Here is a 26,451-nt window from a genome sequence, read left to right on the forward strand (position 1 = left end):
ACCTTCGACTTGCTGCTGCCCAGCTGGCGGAAGAAATCTCCCTTGGGATAAAGGAGTTATCCCCCTGCTTGGCAGGCACCTGAAACACTGCAAGTGACCCGGTTGGAACTTCGCTGCTCTCACAGACTTCGACGACTTCCAACACCCTTGAGGTGGGTTTCCTAAGCATCCCAGAGGCCAGTGAGTGTGCACAGCAAACCTGTGTACCGTGGACCGCGTGGGTGCCGAGATTCCCAATACCCCAGGACACCGGCCACCTCTTGCGTAGCACACGACCCTGACCAGTGGGGAAGTTGTGCTTTGGCCCATTATTGAGCCAACCACTAAGCAGCATTTGTGCCAAAGACCAGCGCCCTCGCCCCCTCTGGTGGTCCGTGGGCTCCCTTTTACGCACATTTTGCTGCCTTCCGCGGTCCCTTGTCTCTCGACTTGTGGGCCCAAGCGGAGGACAATCTTGACATCTAAGAGTTCCCCTGGTTGCTCCAGGCCTGCTCTACAGTCTCTCCAAAGGAGACCTCTCACAGACCTCATGTGTCTGCACCAGTAGCTGATTTGTTCATCTTCCATGGGTTGCGGTTACCAAGGCTTAGTGGATCCAATCCGGACACTAACACCGCAGCGACCCTCATCCGACGTGGGACAGTTGCTCTCCAGAAGCTGGCCTTCCTTGAAGCCTCTCGGAGCCCGTGGCTGTAGATCCAAGCTACACCTCTTTCCACTTGAAGCACCCGACATTGAAGGGCTCTTTGATTTGAGCTCCCTGGTCACTGTGCCGTGACCCAGACTCCGTCCCCTCTGCTTTCAGGTTCTTCTCTTCAACTTCTACAACTTCAATCTTCACGGCATCATCGAAGCTTTTGGCTAGCAGCACTTTTGAACATTTTCCCATTGAAAATCAGCCCGCGACCCGACATCGAAAATGACCTATGCACCCGGCTTCCCTGGTGCAGGTAACAGTGGTACCTCGGTACTCTCGTGGTAGTGGGCTCCTCAAAAGCTTAAGTCTAAAGTTTTAACTTTGTACTCCTGCTAGAAGTGACTTTAATCTGTGTAAATCAAACCGCAACATTCTCCATAGGCTTTAATAGAGATCCTAATAGCAGCTATTTCCACTGCACGCGCCTCCCGTGGGTCCCCTTCCTCATAACCTGGGGTGGATTCTTAAGGGGCCAGCGATCCTAAATGCCCTAGGCATTGTCTGTAGAATTGTCGTGGTTCTTATACCACTTTTTTGATATATGGTTTGGTCCCCCCCGGGGCCCTGTGATTCCTGTGCTATTTATTGTGTTTATAAATGCTTGTTTGAATTGTAACTTTGCCACTAGCCTCATAAAGAGACTGTGGGATTCTGTCTAGAATAAATACATATATTTGATATATATACCTGTGTGGGCTACTCTTTCATTTGGTTATTCAAGAGGTTATTATGGTAAAACAATAAGCTTAACACTCCTTCAAGACTTAGCCTGAAGGCTGTTCTCCACAGCTACCACTAGGATAGCTTTCTTTAAAGGTTGTCTTAAACCTATCATCAATAAGAGTCGAATTGGACTGGTGCAAGGTGTCCATATAACTAGGAGACAGCATATGCCAGGCCAACTTCTCACAGTGTCCAATGCAAAATTGGCTAAAAATCCAGTGCTTAGAATTCTCCATGCTCTACCCTTAATCCCCATGTTTTTGGCTCTTCCCAGTCACAGGCCCTTGCCCCACCCACACAAGTGAGGTATCATTTTGCTCAAGAGACTGAGGGGAACACTGTGGGGTAGGAAAGTTGTGCCGGCATGGTGATTCCACACAAAAATATGTGGAAAATGTGTTTTTTTCAGCTGAATTTGAGGTTTGCAGGGAATTCTGGCTAGGAAAACGTTGGGGGATCCACTCAAGCCATACCTCGCTCGACTCCCTCGGGTGTCTAGTTTTCAGAAATGTGTGGGTTTGGTAGGTTTCCCAAGATGGCCGGCCAGCCCGGGGCCAAAAACCCAGGTGACCCCCTTGCAAATCCAGGTTGTTTTGTGATAGGTAATTTTGATGTCTCCTCAATACTAACCCTGGGCGTAGGACTACGCTACACTCGCGTAGTTTGCGTATTTTGCGCATCTAGGTGAACTGCATGTAGCACAGTGCAAAAAATGCGTAGCGGGCATTTTTTGCTTGCTTGCGGTCCTCAACGTCAAGTTGGCGACCACGAGCGAGCAAAATAACATCCCGGCAAGACTTCTTCCTTGTTCGCGATCAGCAACATCAAGTTGCCGATAGCGAGCGTGGAAAATAAACCTCCCGGCAAGATTCTCAACGCAGGGAGGTCCGGTTTCTCATTGCGAGTGGTCACGTATGCTCATGACCGCTCGTGATGAGAAACTACCAGTCCGCTTTGAGAAAGCTGCCGATCGAGTACAAATCTACTCGAGCGGCAGAAAACAACCGCTTGCACTGTGCAAGATGCGGTTTGCAATGATTGCACAGTGCGGACATGTATCCGGCACTCTGCAATCAGTGCGAACAGCATTTTTCACAGTGCGCTACACAGTTCGCGTACCTACGTGTAGCTCGCGTAGTGCGAAGTGCACTTTGCGTAGTGCTACTACGCAAACTACGCCCAGGGTTACTCAAAACAGCTTGGGCCCTTGCCTGTTGCGGGTACTTGACCCACCCACACGAGTGAAGTACCAGGACTTTGGGGAATGTGGGGTGGGGGAATTTTGTGGATCCACACAGATTCACACACTTTCCACCACAGAATTGTGAGGAAATTTTTTTTTTTGACAAAGTTTGAATTTTGCTACGGATCCAGGGTAACAGAACCTAGTGAGAGCCAGACAAGTCAGGTGTCTAGTTTATAAAAATGTATAGGTTTGATAGGTTTCCCTAGATGACGGCAGAGCTAGAGTTCAAAATCTACAGCTCGGCACTTTGCAAAAAAAGAGTCAGTTTTCACTGTGAAAATGTGGTCTGTCTACATTGTGTTTTGGGCCATTTCCTGTCGCGGGCACTATTCCTACCCATACAAGTGAGGTACCATTTTCCTTGGAAGACTTTGGGGAATGCGGGGTGGGTGGAATTTTGTGGATCCACGCTGATTCCAGAACTTTCCACCACAGAAATGTTAGGAAAATGTGTTTTTTTTTTTACAAAGTTTGAGGTTTGCAAGGGATTCTGGGTAACAGAACCTGGAGATAGCCAAACAAGCCACCCCATCCCGGATTTCCGTGTGTCTAGTTTTCAAAATTGTATAGGTTTGCTAGGTTTCCCTAGGTGCCAGCCGAGCTAGGGTTCAAAATCTACAGCTAGGCACTTTGCAAAAAAGGGTCAGTTTTCATTGTAATAATGAAGTGTGTCCACGTTGTGTTTTGAGCCGATTCCTGTCGCGGGCACTAGGTCTACACACACAAGTGAGGTACCATTTTTATCGGAAGACTTAGGGGAACACAGAATTTTAGAGCAACTGTTATTACCTATTGACTTTCGATGCATTTCTGCCTTCCAAATGAAAAACAATGTGTTAAAAAGAAGTCACTTTGAAAAATGTGCCATAATCCTAATGCTAGTATGGATACTTACAATTTCGGAAAAGTGCAAATAGCTACTATTTCTAAACTCTATATTTTGTTCCAATTTTAGAACTACATAGGTGTCTTTCATCCTGATTTTCACTATATATATTTTTCCAAATTAATTGCTATATACCCGGTACATAATAAAAAACCATTGCAAGACGCGGCTTAGTTATTGGCTCTGGGTACGTTGGGTTCTTGGTGAACCTACAAGTCCTACATATCCCCACAGCCAGAAATGTCCAGCAAATGTAACGGTATATTTTATTAAAGCATGTGCCATAATTAGAAGAAGTTACAGGTGAAAACTTTGGCACAAATGGCTGTTTTTTTCAACTCATATTCAATTTTTCCTATTTTCAACTGTTAGTTTCTATAAAGAAAAAACCTTGAAGGATTTACCCAAATGACCCCTTGCGTAATTCAAAATGTTGTCTACTTTTTTAAAATGTATAGCTTCCCACGATCCATTATTTCTTTCATACCAATCTCTACCATTAATTGGAAGAAGTTTGAAAGTACAAAATATAGCAAAAATAGGGCATGTCCCAGTAAAATGCCAAAACTGTGTAAAAAAAATTGGGTTTCTGCCAAAAGTCTTTCAGTCCCTGAAAGCTGGGAAAATTGCAATTTCAGCCTCACAAATACTTTGTTGATACCATTTTCAGGGGGAAACCCAGACGCTTTCATTTGCAGGTCTTGTTTTCCATATTACCCCCCCAAAAAAAATAGCTGTATTTTGACTAATTTCTGGATCCCCTCCAGGGGAATCCACAAACCCTGGGTAGCTTTAAAATCCTGATGATGTTGGGAAAAAAGGACGCACATTTGATGTGGCTACCTCATGTGCTCAAAAACTTACAGGGGCCTAAGCATGAACTACCTCAAATAGCCAAAAAAAGGCTTAGCACAGGGAGGCAAAAGGCCTAGCTGCAAAGGGGTTAAGTTGGGTGGCCACACAGCTCCAGTAGCAAACTCAACTTTCCCTTCTGAAACTAGAACTGCTTCAGTGTGCAACCTGATTTGCTATTGCCACACTGTTGATCCCATCTGGAGACTTGCTACACCAGGAGTAGCTGCAGCAGGACTAGGGGCCTTCTTGTTTGGGAAACAGCATCTCCAGTAAAGTGTCCCAACTTCTTACAGTTGTTACACCAGGCCTTTAAGGGATCAATTATTTACACTGTACCTATCATTGGACTGGGAAGAGTTTTGGGACCCACCTCCCTGTGCAGGTTTTTGGGGCCCTTTGAAGACTCAGGCTTTTATCTTGGGGATTCTCACTACCTTTCCCCTGGGGAGGTTTTGTAACCCCTTTCTTTTGGTCACCCCCAGTGGTTGTTTTTGTCACCCTTGTCTTGACCCATTGGTCTGCCTTCTTTCTAACTTTTGTGGAGAAATTAGACGTAGGTCTACCAAATGCCCCCCTGAAACGTATTCTATATTCCTCAGTTGTGAGTCCAAATCCCTCAATCAGAGTTCTCTTCATGAGGTCATAAGACCCAGCATCTGCCCCAAAAAGGATCAGGAGTCTGTCTCTGCAGTTACCAGAGAACAGTTCCCAAAGGAGTGCCCCCCAGTGTGACTTCTTCACTTTTCTCATTTCACAAGCCCTCTCAAAGGCTGTGAACCATTTTGTGATATTATCACTCTCTTCATATTTAGGGACAATCCCTTTGGGGATTTTAGGATCATAAGATTGCGCTTTATCCTTATTAAGTAATTTGCTGCCACCATTGATGGGTGCTAGGCCCATCTCTACTCTCTCTCTCTCTCTCTAGAGCCAGCAAACTTGTCTCTAGATCCAGTCTTTTGGTCAACCTTGCAAAAAGGCTGTCCTCCTCATTGAGGCTGTCCTCGATGTCCTCAGTAGTGCCTGACCCACCTGTGTGGGATCTAGGTACCAAGAGGTTGATTCTTAGAGTCAGGGTTACTCTTGGACCCCTTTCTCCCTAGGAAGTGGAGGGGGTTAACCTACCAGGTCATCCCCTCCTTCCTCATTTGACTGGTTTTTCATCATTTTCAGATGGGTGGTACTTATCATACCCAGCCAACAGCTCATGGAGCTTTTGCTAGGTGGGATTGGACCCCACGGCTATATTTTAGATTTTACATTGGGAGGTTACCTCCTTGAAAGACAAGTGAAGGTAAGGATTGAGGCCGAGCTCCTCAACCAAGTCCTCCATGGCATTGTGGTTATTTTCACTAACAGCTGGGTTCTTGTTTTGAAACATTGTAAACAAGAAATTCTAACCCCTCTAACCCTGGCTAAAGCGAGTATTTATTTTTCTAAAATTTTTAAGGGACTCAACCGAGGCCCTAGCAAGACTTTTAGTAATTTTGCAATAATGCCAATTTGAAAAAAAATCAGAATTCTAAAGACAATTTAAGAGGTCTGTCGTGTGATCAGGTGGTAACCAAGTCGCCCAACAAATGCAAAGTTGTGTATCCCACCGCTGATCCACCAATTTAGGAAGCTGGCTCTGTATATACTTTACCAAAGTGAGGTATAGTGTGAACAGAGTCCAATGGAAGCCTAAAGGTAGGCAGAGGTAAAGCTAGATAGCACCTCACTCTCTATTCGTGGTAGTGTGGTCAAGCAGTAAGGCAGTATCACATGACAGTGTTAAGCATTTGTTGTTTGTTGTACACACTCAGGCAGCAAATGAATTCACACACTCAAAGACTGAACTTCAGAATGATTGTTTTTGTATCAAAAATATTCTTTTAGTTATTTTATTTCCTAGAACCAAGCAAGCCTGGCACGGTTAAGTGATAAGTACTAAATATACAGATTGTAACACAGTTTGGATTATAATTGTAAATGTACTGTCATTTGATTACAGTAGTGTTACTGATAATGCAATGCTTTACAGAATAGAGTACATATACTTTGAATGGAATTTTCAGTAAGATTATAGGTAAGTTACTTTTGGATTACTTTTCTTATTCAGAGTAGTATACCTGGATACTACTCTGGGACATCTCCTGTAAACAGGTGAGTAAGATTGTTTTTGTTAAACAGCACAATTCTAAAGAATTTCTTTAGGTTTTCAAACTCCATACAGAAACTTTCCACAGAAAACAGTCAATGTTATCCGGTAGTGGGAGTTCAGGTTCTGGGGGTAGACTCAGGGATCCCCCAGGGTCAAGGATACAATCTAGTTACACCCTCAGCGGCACTAGGGAATCCGGGTGCAGAGTGCTGAGGTCCAAAGAAATCAAATGGGGATTATGGGGCCTCCGGTTGGTGGCTGCTGATGAGCAGGCCACTTGGTTGTGGGAGCAAAGCTCCTGGACTTTAGTTCAGGGCAAATGGGGAAACAAAGTAGCACCAAAGGTGCACCCTCAGCAGCAATAGGGCGGCCAAGTGCAGGGTGCTGTTTCGACATCAGGCGCCCTGTTGCTTGCGATAGGGAACCTCCGGTTTGCAAAGACACTGCAGGCTTGGAAACAAAGGTCTTCTGGGTGCGACCACCACTTCGAGAGGTAATTTGGGAAGTTAGAGGTTGCTTAGGCACCATCAGTTTGGCCACCCAAGGCCGTGGGGTGTCGGGTGCAGGGGTGCTTTTTGTGGTCGGATCTTCTTACCAGCTCCTGGTCGCGGTTTGGGGGACCTTCTGGATTTAGGCTGCAGGCGTCGGCTGGAAGATTGAGGGAGGTCAGGGCTACCAGATTTCGGGTTAGGATCACTGAAGGGACCTCCTCGCGGTGTTGCCTACTCAAGCTCATGCCGTGGACGGCAGGTGCAGAGTGGGGCGGATCCGCAGTGTCCGACCGGAACCAGCGGTTGCAGATGAACAAATCCGTTGTTCACGGGAGACACAGTCTTTGGGGTTGAAGGCAGGCAGGTCCTTGGGGGTTTTCGAGGTTGCTGGCTGTACGACACACTGAGATTTTGCAGGATCAGGTTTGAGGTGGAGACAGGCCGGTAGGCTGGGGCCAAGTCAGTGGGCGTCTTCGTCTTGTTAGCTGCTGCATAGCTGTTCGGTCCTTCTTCTACTTCTACTTGTAGTTTCTTCTTGTCTGAGGAAGCAAGGTTCAGGGGTGCCCCTAAATACTAGATTTATGGGCGTTCCAGGTAGGTAAAAGGTAGGGACCAATGAGTCCCTTCCCTGGGGTGGGTACCCCCCTATTATGCCTATGTGGAGTGGAGTGCACGAGTTACCTCACCCAGGGAAGCCGGGTGCATAGGTGTCTTTTGGTGTCGGGTCACGTTGTCGTTTTCAATGGAAGCCGAAGAAGTTTTGCTGCTTGTGAATAATGGAGAAGTGTCCGGTGGAATCCACGGCTGGATTCAGGATGAAGAAGACCTGAAAGCAGAAGGGACAGTGTTCACAGTCACTTGCCAGTGACCCGGGGCCAGGAAGATGGATGCCCACGGAAGTCGGGTGATTTCAGGTGATCAAGGGTGTTTTGACTCTTCAGCCACGAGGTCCAGGAGGCATCGACGATGACCAGGAGCTGGATTCAGAGTGTCCCACAAAGTCTACGGCGTACTGAGGTGTCGGCAACCAGATTGAAGAAAACAAGTCTTGGCAACAGCAAGTCTTGTGGAAAATGACGAAAGTCAGCGGTGCAGACCAGCAGGGTCTGAAGGACTCACCCAGCATAGGTAAATCAGGGCAGACCTAGAACAACCAGGGAAGCACTTTGGTTTGATGAGAGTCTTCAGGGGACCCACAAGCCAGCCGGCAAGGAATCGCAAAGACGCCTCATGAGGATTCGCTTCACAGGAGCCCACGGTCACTCGGGACGAGGTAGGCCTCTGATTTTTGAGGGAATCCCTGCTGGAGGCACGGACCACACTTAGTCCATTGCACAAGTTCATAGAATGTAGTGAAGGGATTGCACTCGAAAATAGCGCATGGTACCCAGGTATTGCTGTTCCTCGTCACTCACGGGGTCCACTCACCTCTGCTCTGCTGGGGACTCACAATGGCCATCGAGAAGTCAGGAAATCCACTTCCGGAGCTGCAGGGACTTCGGACTCCAGCGGGAGCGGGAAAGTTTGCGAATGTTGATTCAAGTTTTTGGTGCCTGCCAAGCAGGGGAGTCACTCCTTGACTCCAAGGGAGATTCTTCTGTCTTCCAAAGGTAGTGGAATGTCAAAGGGCCAGGATTCTTCTTGTAGAGCGTCGTCCAGGGATATCTTGTTTGCAATGGCAAGGTTTCCCTATCTTATACTAAAGGAAAGGGAGGGATTAGCTCTATGATCCCTCCTATGGGAGGGTCAAAGAGTGGGTTATTACACTCACTTCCCTTTGTCCAGTTTTGCACCAGAGCAGGGGCAGGTAGCCCCTGAACCGGTTTGAGCTGGCATATGCACAGAGGAGCCTACTGCTCCCCCAGTGCAGGACGTCAAAGCACTCTAGGAGTGCACCCACCCAGCCCCAATACACTAAATCCTGTCTGGAAGGTGGTGACACCTCCCTGTGACAGGATGCCTATTGTTGGGCCTCCTCCACTGCGAATTTCAGTCAGCAGCAGGAGGGCAGCCCAGTGTCTGTGCTGGTGGCATCCATTTTGTGATGCCAGGGCTCTTTCAGATTTCTACCGTGTTTCCACAGTAGGTACATGTCTTCCCCTCTAGAAGGGTGGGATCATTCTCCCACACCAGTTACTGGTGTAGTGGTATGATTCCAAGTTGTTTGACACCAAACACAACATGTTTTGATGCAGTCATTCCAAAGTTAGCATTTACCGGTAGGTTATAATGCACTTAAGAGTATATGGTTTAGCTGCATCCACAAACAGCCACAGAAAATAGACTCTGCCAGCTGCAAAGGGGCCCTGCTCATGCAGAGGACCCCCTCACATTGTAAACCAAGCACCCTGCCCTCAGGATTGACAGGGCCTGCCTTAGGGGTGGCTGATAAGTTTATATATGTGTGTGTATGGTGAGATATAGGGAACCTATACCTCAGTGTGGTGTCAGATTTAGTCTGCTTCCCAGGGGTGGCATAATACATGTTTCTTCTCCTGGTAGGCCTGTGAAGTACCTATGCCCTTGGTACCTAAGGTACCATATACTAGGGGCTCATAAGGTACCACAGTATCCAATCACTAGTGCATCTAATATGCACTCCAAGTTGTTTAGATAGAACAGAGAGACTGGGGCCCTGATTAGCAGGGACCAGCCAGACTATAGCCAGAAACCAGTGTTAACATCAGAAAAAAAGTGGGGGCAACATAAGTGCAGATCCTACTCTCCTACACAACCCCCCCCCCCCAAATGCAGGGACACTAAACTAACCTTGACCAGTTGAGTCTTCGTGTTCTAAGTGGAAATACCTTGAGAGTCCATCTGCATTGGCATGTTGGGTCCCAAGTCTATGTTCCACTGTATAGTCCATCCCCTGTAGGGAAATGGACCACCTTAGCAGTTTAGGATTTTCACCTTTCATCTGTTTGAGCCATAGGAGGGGCTTGTGGTCAGTCTGAACTATTAATTGAGTGCCAAACAAGTATGGCCTCAGCTTCTTCAGGGCCCACACCACAGCAAAGGCCTCCCTCTCTATAGCTGACTAACGTTTCTCTCTAGGGGTCAACCTTCTGCTTATAAAAGCTACTGGCTGGTCTTGACCATCATCATTCAGTTGAGACAGTACAGCTCCCACACCCAGCTCAGAAGCATCTGTTTGGACAATGAACTTTTTGGTGCAGTCTGGACTCTGTAAGATGGGGACAGTGCACATGGCCTGCTTTAGGTCATCAAATGCCTTTTGACAGCTAGCTGTCCACTGAACCTTTTTTGGCATTTTCTTTGAGGTAAGATCATTTAAGGTGGTCACTATAGATCCATATCCCTTAACACACCTCCTATAGTACCCAGTCAGGCCTAAAAAGGCTCTCACCTGTGTCTGGGTGGTTGGAGCTACCCTTTCCATTATGGTCTGGATTTTGCTCTGGAATGGTTGAACCTGGCCTCCACCTACAAGGTGGCCCAGGTACACAACCTGACTCTTCCCTATCTGGCACTTAGTGGCCTTGATAGTGAGGCCTGCTTTTTGCAGGGCCTCCAAAAAATTTCTGAGGTGGACCAGATGATCCTGCCAGGTGGAACTAAAGACAGCAATATCATCTAGATAAGCTGAGCAATACGTTTCCATACCTGTCAGAACTTTATTCACCAACCTCTGAAAAGTGGCAGGTGCATTTTTCAAACCAAAGGGCATCACCACAAAGTGGTAGTGCCCACCAGGGGTTGAAAATGCTGTTTTGGCCTTGGCATCATCAGCTAGCTTGATTTGCCAGTAGCCAGTTGTTAGGTCAAATATACTAAGATATTTGGCAGAGGCCAAAGTATCTATCAGTTCATCTGCCCGGGGAATTGGGAAGGCATCAGTCCTGGTGACTGCATTGAGGCCTCTGTAGTCTACACAAAACCTCATTTCTTTCTTAACACCCTGGGTATGAGGTTTGGGCACTAGGACTACTGGACTAGCCCAAGGGCTATCTGAAGGCTCAATTGCACCTAACTCCAACATTTTCTGTACTTCAGTCCTGATACAGTCCCTGACATGGTCAGGTTGCCTGTAGATTTTACTCTTGGCAGGCAGACTGTCTCTAGTGTCCACCTCATGGGTGCACCAGGCAGTCTGACTAGGGGTCAGGCTAAACATATGTCTGAACTGCTGCAGAACTTGTCTGCATTCAGTTTGCTGATGGTCAGTGAGGCTGCTTGCCAAAGCAACACCATCTACTGACCCATCATCAGGGTTCTGTGAGAGCAGGTCAGGGAGAGGGTCACTCTCATCCTCCTGTTCCTCATCAGTTGCCATGAGCAAGCCCCTGTCAGCCCTGTCAACATATGGTTTCAATCTGTTGACATGGAGCACCCTACGGGGGCTCCTGGGAGTTCCAAGATTTACCAAATAGGTGACTTCTCCCTTTTGCTCAACAATTGTATGAGGGCCACTCCACTTGTCTTGGAGAGCTGCTGGGGCCACAGGCTCCAACACCCACACTTTTTGTCCTGGCTTGTATACAGTCAGCACAGCCTTTTGGTCATGCCAAGTTTTTTGTAGTTCTTGGCTTGCCTCCAGGTTTTTGGTTGCCTTCTTTATGTATTCAGCCATCCTGGAGCATCCAAGTACATAGTCCATCACATCCTGTTTGGCAGGTTTGAGAGGTAACTCCCATCCCTCCTTCACCAAACATAATGGACCTCTTACAGGGTGCCCAAACAGAAGTTCAAAAGGGCTGTAGCCAACCCCCTTCTGTGGAACCTCTCTGTATGCAAACAGAAGGCAGGGAAGTAAAAGGTCCCATTTTCGCCTAAGCTTTTCTGGGAGGCCTTTAATCATTCCTTTTAGGGTTTTGCTGAACCTTTCAACTAACTCATTGCATTGTGGGTGATAGGGAGTAGTGAACTTGTAGTTTACACCACACTCCTTCCACATTGCTTTTAGATACCCTGACATGAAGTTGGTACCTCTGTCAGATATAACCTCCTTAGGGAAACCCACTCTGGAGAAAACTCCAATGAGGGCTCTTGCCACCACAGGGGCTGTGGTGGTCCTGAGGGGAATTGCTTCTGGGTACCTGGTGGCATGATCCACTACCACCAGGATAAACCTGTGCCCAGATGCTGTTGGAGGGTCAAGGGGACCAACAATGTCAATCCCTACCCTTTCAAAGTGTACCCCCGCCACAGGTAGTGGTATCAGGGGGGCCTTTGTTGTGCCACCTGACTTGCCACTGGCTTGGCAAGTGACACAGGAGCGACAAAACTCCTTGGTGTCCTCTGACATGTGTGCCCAATGAAAATGTGGAAAAAGCCTGTCCCAGGTCTTGTTTTGGCCCAAGTGTCCTGCTAAAGGGATGTCATGTGCTAGGGTCAAGAGGAACCCCCTAAACTTCTGAGTTATTACCAACCTCCTGGTGGCTCCAGGGGTTGGGTCTCTAGCCTCAGAATATAGGAGCCCCTCATCCCAATAAACGTTATGGGACCCAATAGCACTCCCAGCAGCCTCTGCAGCAGCCTGCTGTCTGAGGGGTTCAAGAGAGGGGCAGCACTGTTGCTCCTTACTCAGATCTTCCCTGGAAGGTCCCCCTGCCCCCAAGACCTCAACCTGATCAGGCTCAAGTCCCTCTGAGGCAGTTCCTTCTTCAGGATATGCTTCTCCTCCCTCAGGAGGGGAATCTGCGATCTGAGACAGAGGGGAAGGCAATGCCTTAACCCTACTGCTCCTCCTCTTGGGTAGCACCTGGTCCATACTTTCAGGATCCAGAGCTGGTTCAGTTTGATGCATTTTGGTTCGTGACCTGGTCACAGCAAATACCTCTGCAGGTATGCGCAACATCTCAGCATGAGTCCATAACTCTACTTCAGACCAGGCTGAAGCCTCTAGAATATTGCCCAATAGACATTCGACAGGGAGGTCTGCACTGACTACTACCTTCTTGAGGCCAGTTACCCCTTCCCAGGAGAAAATCACAACTGCCAGACTATGGTTGGTCCTGACATTGCTTGCATTGGTAACCTGGTACATTTCACCCAGGATGATCTGCCCAGGGTCCACAAGATCCTCTGCCACCATGGTGACACTAGCACCTGTGTCCCTGAATGCCAAAGTCTGTTTGCCATTTATTACAGGCTGCTGTTTGTATTTGCCCAGATTACTGGGGCTCACTAGGAATGACATATCAATGTCTCCATCAGAAATCAGCAATGCCTGCGTGGGTACTCTGACTAGGCCAGTGTCCACTTTAGAACCCAGGGTCAACCCTACTACACCCTTATTCTGATTACCACCTCCACCAGTAGCTGCACTAGGGGGAACAGTTGCCTTAGGTGCAGGAGTGGTGGTGGTTTGGTCTTTGGACTTGTTACAATCAGAAGTCAAGTGCCCTTTCTGTTTACAGAATTTGCGCCAGCGCTTCTTTTGGCCTTTTCCCTTTGTAGACTGTGAATCCCCACCAGATGCAGATTTTTGGGGCCCTTGTGAAGACTTCTGGTCTTTTGACTTATCCCCACCTTTCTCAGAGCCTTTAGGATCCTGCTTCTTAGTGTCACCCCCTTGGTTCTGGGTTTTTTGCCTCACCCTGGTTCTGACCCATTTGTCTGCCTTCTTTCCCAATTCTTGGGGAGAGGTCAGATCAGAGTCCACCAGGTATTGATGCAACAACTGGTTTTTGGCAATTATTAAGGATCTGTTCTCTCATCATAGGATTATACAATCCCTTAAAATCAGTAACTCTACTACCAACCAGCCAACCCTCCAGAGCCTTGGTTTCACAATCTACAAAGTCTGTCCAGTCCTGATTCTGGGCTTTCTGGGTGTCTCTGAACTTCAACCTGTACTGCCTAGTGGTTAAGCCAAACACATCTATTAATGCACTTTTCAGTACTTCATAGTCATCAGCATCCTCTTCTCTAACAGTGAGGTGATTGTCTCTACCTTTATCTGAAAAGGAGAGCCACAAGATTGCTGCCCACTGTTTCTGGGGGCCCTCTCCATAGCAGTTATCCATTTGTGGATATCATCCCCACTCTGGTAGGGAGGAACAACCTTGGACAGGTTCCTATGGTCTGGAATATAATCTCTGACTCTATGGACACTGTTGCTGCCACCAGGGGGTTATAACCCTCTTTTCTAGAAGCTCTCTGGAGCTCAAAGGCTTCTTTATCTAATGCCAACTGCTTGGCCTTAAGGGCAAACCTTGCTTCCTCATACTGCAGCAGTTTGTACTTTCTTTCAGTGGAGGTCTATCTTCTATTAAAGTATGAGCTCCTCTGATGGACAGATTCTCTGCCAGAGTGATATGAGTGGTCAGAGTCCCTAGAAAGGGACCCAGGCCTCTCCTCCACTCTGTCAGTTCTCTTAGGGAGAATTCCTCTGCCCTGTTTAGACCCATGGGATCTGGCCATTCAACCACAGAGTCCTGGTCATCTTGATTTTCATCATCTGACCCAGACACTGTAATTGACTCACTCCCTGATTCAGATCTGTTAGCTCCTACAGCCAACCTCCGATCATCTGCTGTCAGCAGATCTATCAGGCGTAGTGTGGAGGGACTCTGTCCTAGCTTCAGGTGTCTTGCAACACACATGGCCTTCAAGTCAAAGAAGGTCATGTCCTTATACTGAGGCTGCGTGGACCCACTGGCTCCGAACCCTTGAGGACATTCTAGTGTTGTGCAGTGTTGTACTACCTACACAAGTTTGTGGCCTACTGATCCTAGCTTGAGCTGTAGCAAGAGTGTGCTATCCCTTCACTCACAGCTCTAAGTTCAGTAGAACTTATTGATACTAAGCTTGACTTTTATATGTACCTTGAGTACCTTTAGTGGTTTTCAGTTAGGAATTCAAATAGAGATTTTCTGGTAAAACAATGGCAAGCTGTAATCCCACACGCTGACCACCAATGTGAGAAGTTGGCCTGGCATATGCTCGTCACTAGTTATAGTGGCCACCTTGCACCAGTCCAATTCGACTCTTATGATAGATAGGTTTAAGACAACCTTTTAAAGAAAGCTATCCTAGTGGTAGCTGTGGAGAGCAGCCTTCAGGCTAAGTCTCAGAGGAATGTAAAGCAGCTTGTTTTACCTTATAATCTCTTGAATTACCAAATGAAAGGAAACCACGCAAGTATATATATCAAATATATATGTATTTATTACTAGACACACTCTACTAATCTCTTTATGAGATTAGAAGTCTGGAACATATGCAAATATCAACGTTTCACAATAAGTTAAGCACAAATATGGCTGGGGCCCTAGGGGTGTACCAGACCATATACTAAAAAAGAGGTTTAGGAATGTCGACTTGCAAGGGGACAAGGCCTAGGGCCTGTAGAATCGCTGGGGCCTCACTAATTTACCCAAGGCAGGTAAGTAAAGGACCCACGGGAGACGCGTGCAGTGTGAGAACACAGCCGCGGGTTCCCTATTGATTTCAATGGAGCAAGTCGCGGTTGGAATTTTAAAGTTTTAGAGTACTTCTAAAGAGTCTACAAGCAAGCCACTTACAAGCTAAGTAGTTTGAGGGCCAACACCCACAGGAGCATCGGAGTGCGCGAGTTACCTCACCCAGGGAAGCCGGGTGCATAGATGTCTTTTGGTGTCGGGTCGGGTCGCGTCGTCGTATTCAATGGAAGCCGAAGAAGTTTTGCTGCTTGTGAAAACTGGAGAAGTGTCCGGTGGAATCCAAGGCTGGATTCAGGATGAAGAAGACATAAAAGCAGAAGGGACAGTGTTCACAGTCACTTGCCAGTGTCCCGGGGCCAGGAAGATGGATGCCCACGGAAGTCGGGTGATTTCAGGTGATCAAGGGTTTTTTGACTCTTCAGCCACGAGGTCCAGGAGGCATCGAAGATGACCAAGAGCTGGATTTGGAGTGTCCCACAAAGTCTGCGGCTTACTGAGGTGTTGGCAACCGGATTGGTGCCAACAAGCCTTGACAACAGCAAGTCTTGTGGGAAATGAAGAATGTCAGCGGTACAGACCAGCAAGGTCTGAGGGACTCACCAAGCAACGGTAAGTCAGGGTAGGCCTGGAGCAATCAGGGGAGCCCTTTGGTTTGATGAGAAAGTCTTGAGGGGACCCACAAGCCAGCCGGCAAGGGATTGCAAAGATGCCTCATGAGGATTTGCTTCACAGGAGCCCACGGTGACTCGGGACGAGGTAGGCTTCTGATTTTCAAGGGAAATCATGCTGGAGGCTTGGACCACACTTGGTCCAATGCACAAGTTCGTAGAACGTCGTGAAGGGATTGCACTTGAAAATAGTGCACGGTACTTGGGTATTGCTGTTCCTCGTCACTCGTGGGGTCCACTCACCTCAGCTCTGCTGGGGACTCACAATGGCCGTCAAGAAGTCAGGAAATCTACTTCCGGGGCTGCAGGGACTTCAGTCTCCAGCGGGAGCGGGAAAGTTTGCGACCATTGATTCAAGTTTTTGGTGCCTGCCAAGCAGGGGAGTCACTCCTTGACTCCAAGGGAGATTCTTCTCTCTTCCAAAGGTAGTGGTACTTCGAAGGGCCAGGATTCTTCTTGTAGAGCGTTGTCCAGGGATATCTAATTTGTAATGGTAAGGTTTCCCTATCTTATACTAAAGGAAAGGGAGGGACTAGCTCTATGACCCCTCCTATGGGAGGGGCAGGGGAGTGGGTGGTTACACCCACTTCCCTTTGTCCAGTTTCATGCCAGAGCAGGGGCAAGTAGCCCCTGAACCGGTTTGAGCTGGCACAGAGGAGCCTACTGCTCTCCCAGTGCAGGACTTCAAAGCACTCTAGGAGTGCACCCACCCAGCCCCACTACACTAAATCCTGTCTGGAAGGCGGTGACATCTCCCTGTGACAGGATGCCTATTGTTGGGCCTCCTCCACTGCGAGCTTCAGTCAGCAGCCGGAGGACAGCCCAGTGTCTGTGCTGGTGACATCCATTTTGTGATGCCAGGGCTCTTTCAGATTTCTACCGTGTTTCCACAGTAGGTACATGTCTTCCCCTCTAGAAGGGTGGGATCATACTCCCACACTAGTTACTGGTGTGGGGGTATGATTCCAAGTTGTTTGACACCAAACATGACATGTTTTGATGCAGTCATTCCAAAGTTAGCATTTACCGGTAGGTTATAATGCACTTAAGAGTATATGGTTTAGCCGCATCCACAAACAGCCACAGAGAATAGACTCTGCCAGCTGCAGAGGGGCCCTGCTCATGCAGAGGCACCCCCTCACATTGTAAACCAAGCACGCTGCCCTTAGGATTGACAGGGCCGCCTGCCTTAGGGGTGACTGATAGGTTTATATGTGTGTGTATGGTGAGGTATAGGGAACCTATACCTCAGTGAGGAGTGCTAACACTACCTCACCCAGGCTGCAGCAGCAGGCCTGTGGTGTCAGATTTAGTCTGCTTCCCAGGGGTGGCATAATACATGCTTCAGCCCCTGGTAGGCCTGTGAAGTACCTATGCCCTTGGTACTTAAGGTACCATATACTAGGGGCTCATAAGGTACCACAGTATCCAATCACTAGTGCATCTAATATGCACTCCAAGTTGTTTAGAGAGAACAGAGAGACTGGGGCCCTGATTAGCAGGGACCCAGCCAGACTATAGCCAGAAACCAGTATTAACATCAGAAAAAAAGTGGGGGCAACATAAGTGTAGATCCTACTCTCCTACAACAACTTAACTTGCTGCTGAGCAGCGAAGAAAGAGGAGGAGTGATCGGAGTAGTAGGACCAAATTGGGACAGGACTGTGGACAGAGAAGAAGGACTTATGTTCTGAACTTTTGCCTATTTCCCTGCTGTTCATGGGAAAAGTAGTTCTGTTGTGTTTTAAAATGGCTGCTGATATAATAAAGCGAAGGAAGAATGTATATCTGAGCCTCCGGTCCTGATATAGAATTGGGTATCGCATTCCTTACAGATTTAATAAGGCTGCAGTCCATTCTACTGTGGCAGAAAATGTAGACTATACTGGTGCAAATCGTGCTAGTATCAGGGATTGCTTCAAGGTGAGCTCACATTTATTTTAACCCTGGCTGCTATATATTCAACATTTGTTCTGTGACTTGGGGGACCCTGATTATTATGAGAAGACTGAATCCCTGGAAGCCATTAATAGGAAAGACTTGAAAAATGAATGTACGTAGCATCTTGAGAACCTTAGATTAGCCACTGAAATATTAAAGCCTAGTGTGCTTAAAAAATCAAGCCATTCTAACGGCCTAAAAAATGCAACCTTACCATAAATCTGTATGAAATTATTGGCTTAGAATCATCCTTACACGTTTAAGAATGGATATTTATCATCATCTAGTTAGCTTTCCAGAAATGAATGACTGGTCTACAAACCTAATTAATTGTCCTTGTGATACTCCGATGACACAGAGGACTATGCACATATTCGTCTACTGTAAATTATACAGCACTTTGAGAAAATGTTTCATTTTTCCTGTTTTAAGACCGCTTAATTTTACACAACGTCACGATGCTTATCTTTATTTACAATCTCTGCCAACCATGGAGATATGTTGTAGCATGTCAAGTTTTTTATGGGCTGTATTTCATGCTAGAAAGAACATTTTAAATTGTTCCTGATTAGTATTGAGCATATCTTTTAAAAAATAAATTAAGAGTTTTATGAGCTGTTATTTTATTATACCGTGTATAAGATTTTACAATTGTACTTTTTAAGATTTTATTATGAAATCAAATAAGGTTTTTTGTTGATTAATGGGTGTTTCCATCCTATTTTCTGCTCTCTTTAATGGTGCTTGGCCTAAACCTTAATCCCTCTTTAATCTTTTCAATCTTCCCCCTGGAAACTCATCTATCCAAATGTTTTATTCTTTATATTAGTGTGTGTCCTTGTGTTTGTGTATTTTAAACTTTTTTGTGAAAAAATGTGTGTTTTAGTGACTTTCTGTATTTTTTTCATTTCCTCTTACTTTCTTTTTCTTTTCTTTCCTTTCCCTTTCTTTTGTAACTGACCCAGCGCCATGGCAGAGAGAAGACGGCTATGTTGTGGGCGGTGCCGCCACCCAGGTGTGCAGCCCCTGGCGATCTTTGGTGAGGAGCAGGTGGCAGCACTTTTTTTTTCATGCAGCCTCACCTCTTCTCCATGTATTTAGCAGGGGGCAGACCTGCTGGAGCATTGGCTGCACTGAGGGAGGGTGTGTGCGGCGCACTAGCCAGGTTATGTGCACCATCCAGCCACTGGGTGGATTTGTTAGATCAGGACCTACTCGGCGTCGAGATTCCGTGCTAATTAATTATTTGTCGTGTTTGTGTTCTACAATGCTAAAAAAAAAATCAGAATAGCATGCTGCTCACACTCAGAGGTAAGTTACATTTAGTTTAGGCTGTACATAAGTGTAAGTTGTAATTTTTCAAATGGCAAAAGGTGCCTTAACAATGTGGTTATTTCCAAGGACCTGTTAGTGATGCCACTGAGAGTGCTCATAGGATTTAATAATATAGGTAAAGGAATACCCATTTTTTCCTTCTGGCTACGATTCAAATAAGTTTCATACCATGGACCATTAATGTGAGGTTGGATCCGAGTGGTTTTATTCAGCCCTACCAGATGTATGTTGCTGCGATTTGCACTTGTTGGGGCAAGGATAGAAGGAAAGAGATTAGTGGGGTTCCTAAGTAATCAACCTCTAATATTGGTGACAACGGCCCTTCCCTGTACCTAGAGTCTAGCAGTAAATCAGTTCCTGGCCTGCAGTACTTGAACCGGATGCATGAGTTATGTAGGTGATTTGTCCTAATGGCTAGGGCCCCCAAAGTATCCACCAGCCTCGCATCCTTTAGGGTTAGTTCAATCACATCATGCTGTGCGTTCTTTGGAGAGCTCCTGCGGGCACTGAGAATGTCTTCTCGAATAATCGAGCAGCAGCCCCTAAAATATCTAATCCAGTGCACGGCTTTGTTTATAATAGAGTCTTCAGGTTTGAACTTTATATGGGGCTGCAGCTTCGGTACCTTCATCATTGCAACTTTGTTTTATAACATATTAATCCCACTGCCGAGGCAAGGAATGGGCCTGGAGTTCCGTCAATTGTTCCACGTGAGGATTTGGTAATCCCTGAGGGATTCAATGGCTGTACATGGCTAGAATTATTATTATTCCATTGGGACTGAGGGATGAGGCTAGGATTATACTGGAAAGCAGTTTGGTATCCTGGAGCCCCGGAGCCCCTACGTACTATCCCATGTAAGCAGGAAGCAACAGGTGAGACTGTAGGCTGCTGTACTTCTGGCTGCTTAGCGGTCTAGGAAATAGGCATATCAGTATCTCTTACACATTTGAGCTTGGTTATTGCAAGGACTAATTAGGAAATAACAGCTTTTAACTCTCCCACTTCAGCTTTTAGTTCATTGATAAGAGTGATGGAATCTACGCTTGGTTGAATAATGAGCTCTAAGGAAGTAGCATCAAGGGCAGGTTTCGCAGGTTTAACAGGGAACATGGGGGTGGTGGATTCATCAGCTAGGTCAAACAATGGTAAAAACCGATTGCTGTAATTAATAATAGCAGCTGGGGAGGCGAACAAGATGGAACAGGAGCAGTTGGACTAGAGGGCCCGCTCTGAGTAGCAAGTGCGATCAAGGTTTGTTTCATCGCCCTTCTGAACATGCTGGGTATTTGGGGTTGTAAAATAGTAGTGCAAGAAATAGAAGGTTCCAGAGCGGGCGAAACATACCGTGTCACAGGTGCCTCAGAATGTAGCAGTTCTTCACATTCATCAAGAACATTATCTACCCGACAAATTACACAGTTCCTACTGGCAGATCTAAATATTCTTTTTGACTTTTTGGTTTTTGAATTACCATTGGACCCCTCTGTTGCCTTCCTTTTACCCATGATTGGGAGTATTGTAATACAAATTCTGCCTCAGGGCAGTAATTGTGCTTGCGAGGCACTCTTCCTTTCTGAGTGCAGGAAGTGGATCAGTCTCACGGGGTGGATGCTCTAGTTCTGCAATTACTGAATTACAGTCTTGGAGAGTCTTGATCTAGCCCAAGAATCATGTGCTTTCAAAACCACAGGGCTACCAGATATACTTCTGCAGCAGCAATTCTTCACAACTGTCAGATCACATATGACTATGCTAGCTTGGGAGGGGAAGCTGCTCAGGATAAATTGGGACAGAATGATGCTTCCCTACACACAGGGGGCATTTGAAGCACCAGACTTGTATCTATATCACTTATGTGCCCAGGTGCAATTCGCGTATTACTGGTATAAGCACCAGCAATAAACACCACATTTAGCAGTGGAAGCGGAAGACGCACACCCTCTTTCACTTAAGACCATGCTTCCAGAAAGGCACACAGACATACATAAAGGGGAGATACACGCCATTCACAGCACCACAATGGCATGGAGGATGCTAGGTGTGCATGCTAAAAAACACATCCTTCATACTCCCTGCTCTTCTCCTGACCCATCACCCAGCCATACCGGGCATCCACGAGACTGGCACACTTACTCTGTTTAATAAGCTCAAGTTAAAGACTTTTGGGGATGTTTACCCAGAGGGCAGTTCATCAATGCGGCAGATATGAGGGGAGCACAACTTCAGACACCACATATGACATTCATATACTATCGCTTCAGGGAAGCTCTGAGGGAACTATACGCCTCTGTCCTGACTGGCCCCCTACATTAGGACTTAAAATTCTGTTGACTTACCCCACACGGTGGAACCTCATTACGAGATTAAATAAGGCAGCCCAAGCGACAAGCAAGCAGCCCAGACCTTGACATGCCCCTGACGGTGAAAGAGTGGGGATTCTGTTTCACACTAATGGGAATGCTCACACCAAATTGTAACTTGTGCATACACCCCGTTAGGGTGCACAGATATGGGTTATGGGGGGACACAACCTGCTCATGCTGTTGAGCACTGGGGACAGGTTGTTGCACCTTGCGTGGATGCGTGGCCCAGTTGGGTAGTTCTGGCTCCATGTGGCGAATGGCCTATTGGCTATGGTGATGGAACAAGTGAACTGTACCCCACAAGTGTGTTTGCTTGACTCGTCAAACAATTGCAGGCCACACATCCAAGATTTGCGGCAGTGGCGTTGCTACTGGCAAAACGGAGAGTAGCTATGCACTCGGGTAAAAGAGCAGCGCCTAAGCAGAAACAATGGTTGCTTGGTATAATGTATTGTCAGGAGCAGCTTGAACTCTATGCTGAAGAACTGCCACCACCATCACATACAAGAGACATTTGGAGCCCCCTAACAACTTATTTACTGACAGCTCCAGATGTGGATTAGAGTATTATGCACTTTGGAGAGGGCCACTGGATTAAGGTGGGGTTAGAATACATGTATGTACCAAAACTGTGATGTGATTATTACATTCCGTAACTGATGGCATATTATTTGCATATGTTTTTCCATGCTAAAAATGGTAGTTAAAGGTTTTTTTTAAATGTTCTGATGTTTGTCTTTTTGTTTCTTGCTGTAACATTTTGAAAATGTTATGATCAGTGTGTAGAATGACAAATAGCTAGTGCTTAATTTGTAAAAGAATGAGTCCCAGTGCCTGAAGCTCTGCTCAAAAGCCAGCAGCCAGTGCAATTAAACATCAGTACACCGAATACCAATGCTGTGTAGACGGAAATCCACTTCATGCCTCTTTAATTTACTACCAGACACTCCCTGCCCCTTTAGCTCACTCTTGCAGGTTTCTGCTTTCTCCTTTTGTGAAGATTTTCTCAATTATCTCTTCCTCCATCTTTCAAATTTTTTTCTTTTTCCGCTCTTGCTCTCTGGGAATGTCTGATATGGAAAAATAAGTGTGGTCCACAAAAATAAGTGCAGGTGACCCACACCAGCACTCACCAGTTCAAATTACGCACTGCAAATAACATTTTAAGTCTTGTTCTGCAGCTCAGGTCTATACCCCGGGAGTGGGACTTTCTCAAAAACAGGATCTAATGCTTCTTTGATAAAATAGATTGAGGCAGCTGTAAAAGTGTTGGCCTGAATAGTCAAAACATTGCCCTCTGTTATCTTTGATTATGTATACTTGTACTGCATATTTCTCTTCTAACAAATACTAATGCGAGCATATCTTGAATAATCCAATTTTTAAGCTAGTTCTCTATAATATGCATCTTTTCTGTTTTTCAGGGATAAGCAGAAAATGGATAAACATGGATCCATCGAGTACATGGACCAAAGAGAAGACTGTTCAGAGAGGGAAGGTAAAGCCTGTTCAGAATAGCTGGAACTAAACCTTGCATGGCGCAGACATGCAATTCTTAGTACCAGAAATGTTGCATATACTTATGAAAAATCATTTTTTAGGTGGAGCATTCGAGACCTCTTGTATATACTTAAGTATATACGTATTATGTACTTATATGTGTATGTACTATGGGGGCTCTGGAGATCCGCCCTAGGACTTGTCTGATTTCGCTTATGGACATGTTTTTGTCTAATAGCCTCTATTTAACTGTCATGATAGAAAACGACCAGCAGATGTCAGTAAAATACTAGAATCACTTTAGCATTCTCTAGATTCCAGTCCATAAAAATTATTTTCCACGGGCACCCATAGACAATAATATTTTTTTCAAATTGTGTATTTTCAGTGATATGACCACCGAAGGCCCTGAAAGGCAATATTTCTTTCCATGTGTTCCCATACCTGGCATGTCACTCAGTTTGGTGCTTACTTTACTTCCATATTAAAGAACAGTAGATGTTTCAGCTCCCAGGCTATTGTGCTGCATAGCTAAATACATATAAGGTCCCAAAGGCGAGACCGATTGCATTGCAAATGCTCGTAATATATAGTAGGCTAGCATGTCCCCCCTAAGATCATACCACTCTTAACCTCTTTCTTGTCTTTTGGCAGGCCTTTTTCTGCCTATCCCTTGCTCCATATGCCCACTCTCACATGCTATACCCATCGTCTTCACTGTCCCACCAATTCATGATTCATGTGTCTTGGTGTCCCTTAAAGCAATGCTTTTTTAGGTTTGACCTTTGTGACCAACTTAAAAAATGAGCTTTCAAGGGTACTACAGTGAGGGACTATGGCTCCATCCACATGTTAGTGGGCCAGAGTACATGGTTTAATTGGGCAGGCGATCTTTACTGCCATGAAAAAGAGTGCTTGTTGATTGGCCTCAGGGATTTTGTTCCTCTCCTAAGATAGCCACCATATCAAAACTATTGACACACCAGTATACAAGGGGAGCCCCTCATTTCTTTGTTGAACATCGTCTTCCTCCTTCGTTGATTATGCTGTCCCATTTCCCCCCCTCGAACTCTCCATTTTCCTGGCAGTCTCGCCAATAGAAATCACTTTTTCCCTTTGTGGATATTCTACACTTCCCTCTCATCGCTCCTCCACCTCTTTGTTTTTGCCAGGCACATATTACTTTCACATTATGTTGATCTTTTTTTTCTCCCCCATATTCAAAGTTTGACTTTGTCTCACCTTGTGTTATGTTAGTTGTGACTGTGGGTCTTTCATGGCATTTCAGCGCCACCTTCTTGTTTTTGCCAATTAGCACATGGGTCTCATATGTACTCTGCAGTTGCAGTAGAACCAAACCCTGTCTTTGGATTGAAGGGGGCTTGGTAACTGGAAATATTGGGGGCTGCTTTACACATATGCAGGTTTTTATGGCTAGCTTTCACATTTAAACCATTCAAGTAGTGGCTGTGCGCTTGACAACCCCAAACTTAATATGTAACGCATGAAAATCGGTCCAGGATGGTAAAACGTGCCTTCAAATAGAAATAAGAAAGCATGCCGGACATATAACCTGAAAAAGAAATATGGATTTCCTTCTTCAGCGGTAGAGGTAGTTTGATATCACAGTGTGGCAGGAGTGAGTGCTACTGAGGCAGCTAAAGGTGCCACAGGTTGACATGCAGGCAAAGCAGGCTCTACGTGGGTCAGCACAGGACATTCACCTAATACGCTGTCTTGCCTGAGGGAGAAGGGGAACACTGTTGGATTATTGTGTTCATGCATGAGTCTTCTTCCCTCTTTCTACCCTGTCTGTGATCCCCATTGATAGTTACTGCTTTGTGCTGAAAGTGCAATAGAGCAATATACTTCATAAATGAGAGAAATTTGGTTGTTTGCTGAGAAGAGTAAAACCCTAAATAAGCAACAGCCATAACCATAATCCTTGCCATGGCGTACCACAAGAAGTCATAAAATTACCCTGTGCTTAACTCTCTGGTGGTTTGGCACAACTTAGAGGCAACGTGTAAACTATTTATGCAGCACACACAGAAATGAAGTGAAAACACAACACAAGAAAACTCCCACACTAATTTAGAAAAATAGTGTAAATTTGAATTAATTTCTTTGCCACCAAAATGACAAACATTAAATCAGTGGAACCAGGGTTCTGAATTTTTAAAGATTAGAGTGTAAAATAGCATTTAAAAGATCAAATCGCCAACTGCAGACATCTAGTCGTGCGAGACTAGAGAAAGTCGAAAGTTATTGACAACTGCGATGGAGTGTGGGTTGGATACACACATTTGATTGGGCTCAGTCTCCACCTATCTTCGAACTTAATTTTTTTTTAAAGTAAAATATCTAAGAAAGTAAAGTTCAGCAGGGCAAAGCAGCCTGCAGTGTCTGAGGAGGAGGCTTCGTCACCGAGGAGCTGCTGAACAACGTTGCTGTACAGTTTTCTTCGTTAGGATTTAGTCGCTTTTTTGGAAGTCGAAGATCTTCAGCGGGATGAAGCTACAGGCTGCAGCTGACGAGGACTCCATGAAACTGGATACCCCTTCAGCGAGGAGCCACTGAACAGGATTTGCTGCTGAGGAGAAGAATGTAGCGGGCGTTTCCACACAGTGAGGCTGATCAGTGATGCACCTTGGGTGAATCAGCGAGCAGGTAGGTCCCGTCTCCTCGTGGTACTCAGAGCAATTTTTGGCTGAGCATTCTTTAAGTCACAAGTTTTAGATTTGAGGTATCTGATCATCTTTAGCACCACTTCCAAGGGTCCAGGACTGAAAGATCACCACTTGGAGGGCCAGGACTCATTCAGGCTGGGTCCAGGTGCGGGTTCAAGATAGTTGAAGCCTTTTTGTCCCTGCAGCTCTGCTCAGAGGCAAGCCAACTAGACCTTGGAGTCACTCTGGAAGTCTTGGGATCAAAAAGGAATGCAGGTCTCAAGCTGCAGAGCAGTCCTCCGAGGGCGCACAGTGGTTTGAGGCAGAAGGGCAGTCCTCTGGGTGCAACAGGGCAGTCCTCTGAAGTACATAGCAGGCCACAGGTAGCAGGCCAATCCTCTTAGAGTCCTTCCCAGATCCAGAAGTCAAATGAAGGGTGGGTCTGAGAGTCCTAGTTTTATACCTGGTTCCAGCTTTGATGTGAAAGAAACTTCTGGACTTTGCCCACCACAGAAGTGGCTGAATTTTTCTTCCTCCCTGC

At 46.1% G+C, this 26,451-nt stretch overlaps 1 protein-coding gene across 4 annotated transcripts in view; it reads left to right on the forward strand.

Annotated features, from left to right (window-relative positions):
* The window catches only part of HEPACAM (hepatic and glial cell adhesion molecule), a 1,886,975-nt gene that overhangs the window by 1,454,935 nt on the left and 405,589 nt on the right, over positions 1 to 26,451 (forward strand). For all 4 annotated transcript variants that reach the window (XM_085646093.1, XM_085646094.1, XM_085646095.1 and 1 more), the window contains one exon: positions 23,166 to 23,239. In XM_085646093.1, the coding sequence (XP_085502219.1) occupies positions 23,166 to 23,239 (74 nt within the window). The remainder of the gene's footprint in view (positions 1 to 23,165; positions 23,240 to 26,451) is intronic.

This window comes from Triturus cristatus, chromosome 3_1 (assembly GCF_964204655.1).
Source record: "Triturus cristatus chromosome 3_1, aTriCri1.1, whole genome shotgun sequence".
Taxonomy (NCBI): domain Eukaryota; kingdom Metazoa; phylum Chordata; class Amphibia; order Caudata; family Salamandridae; genus Triturus; species Triturus cristatus.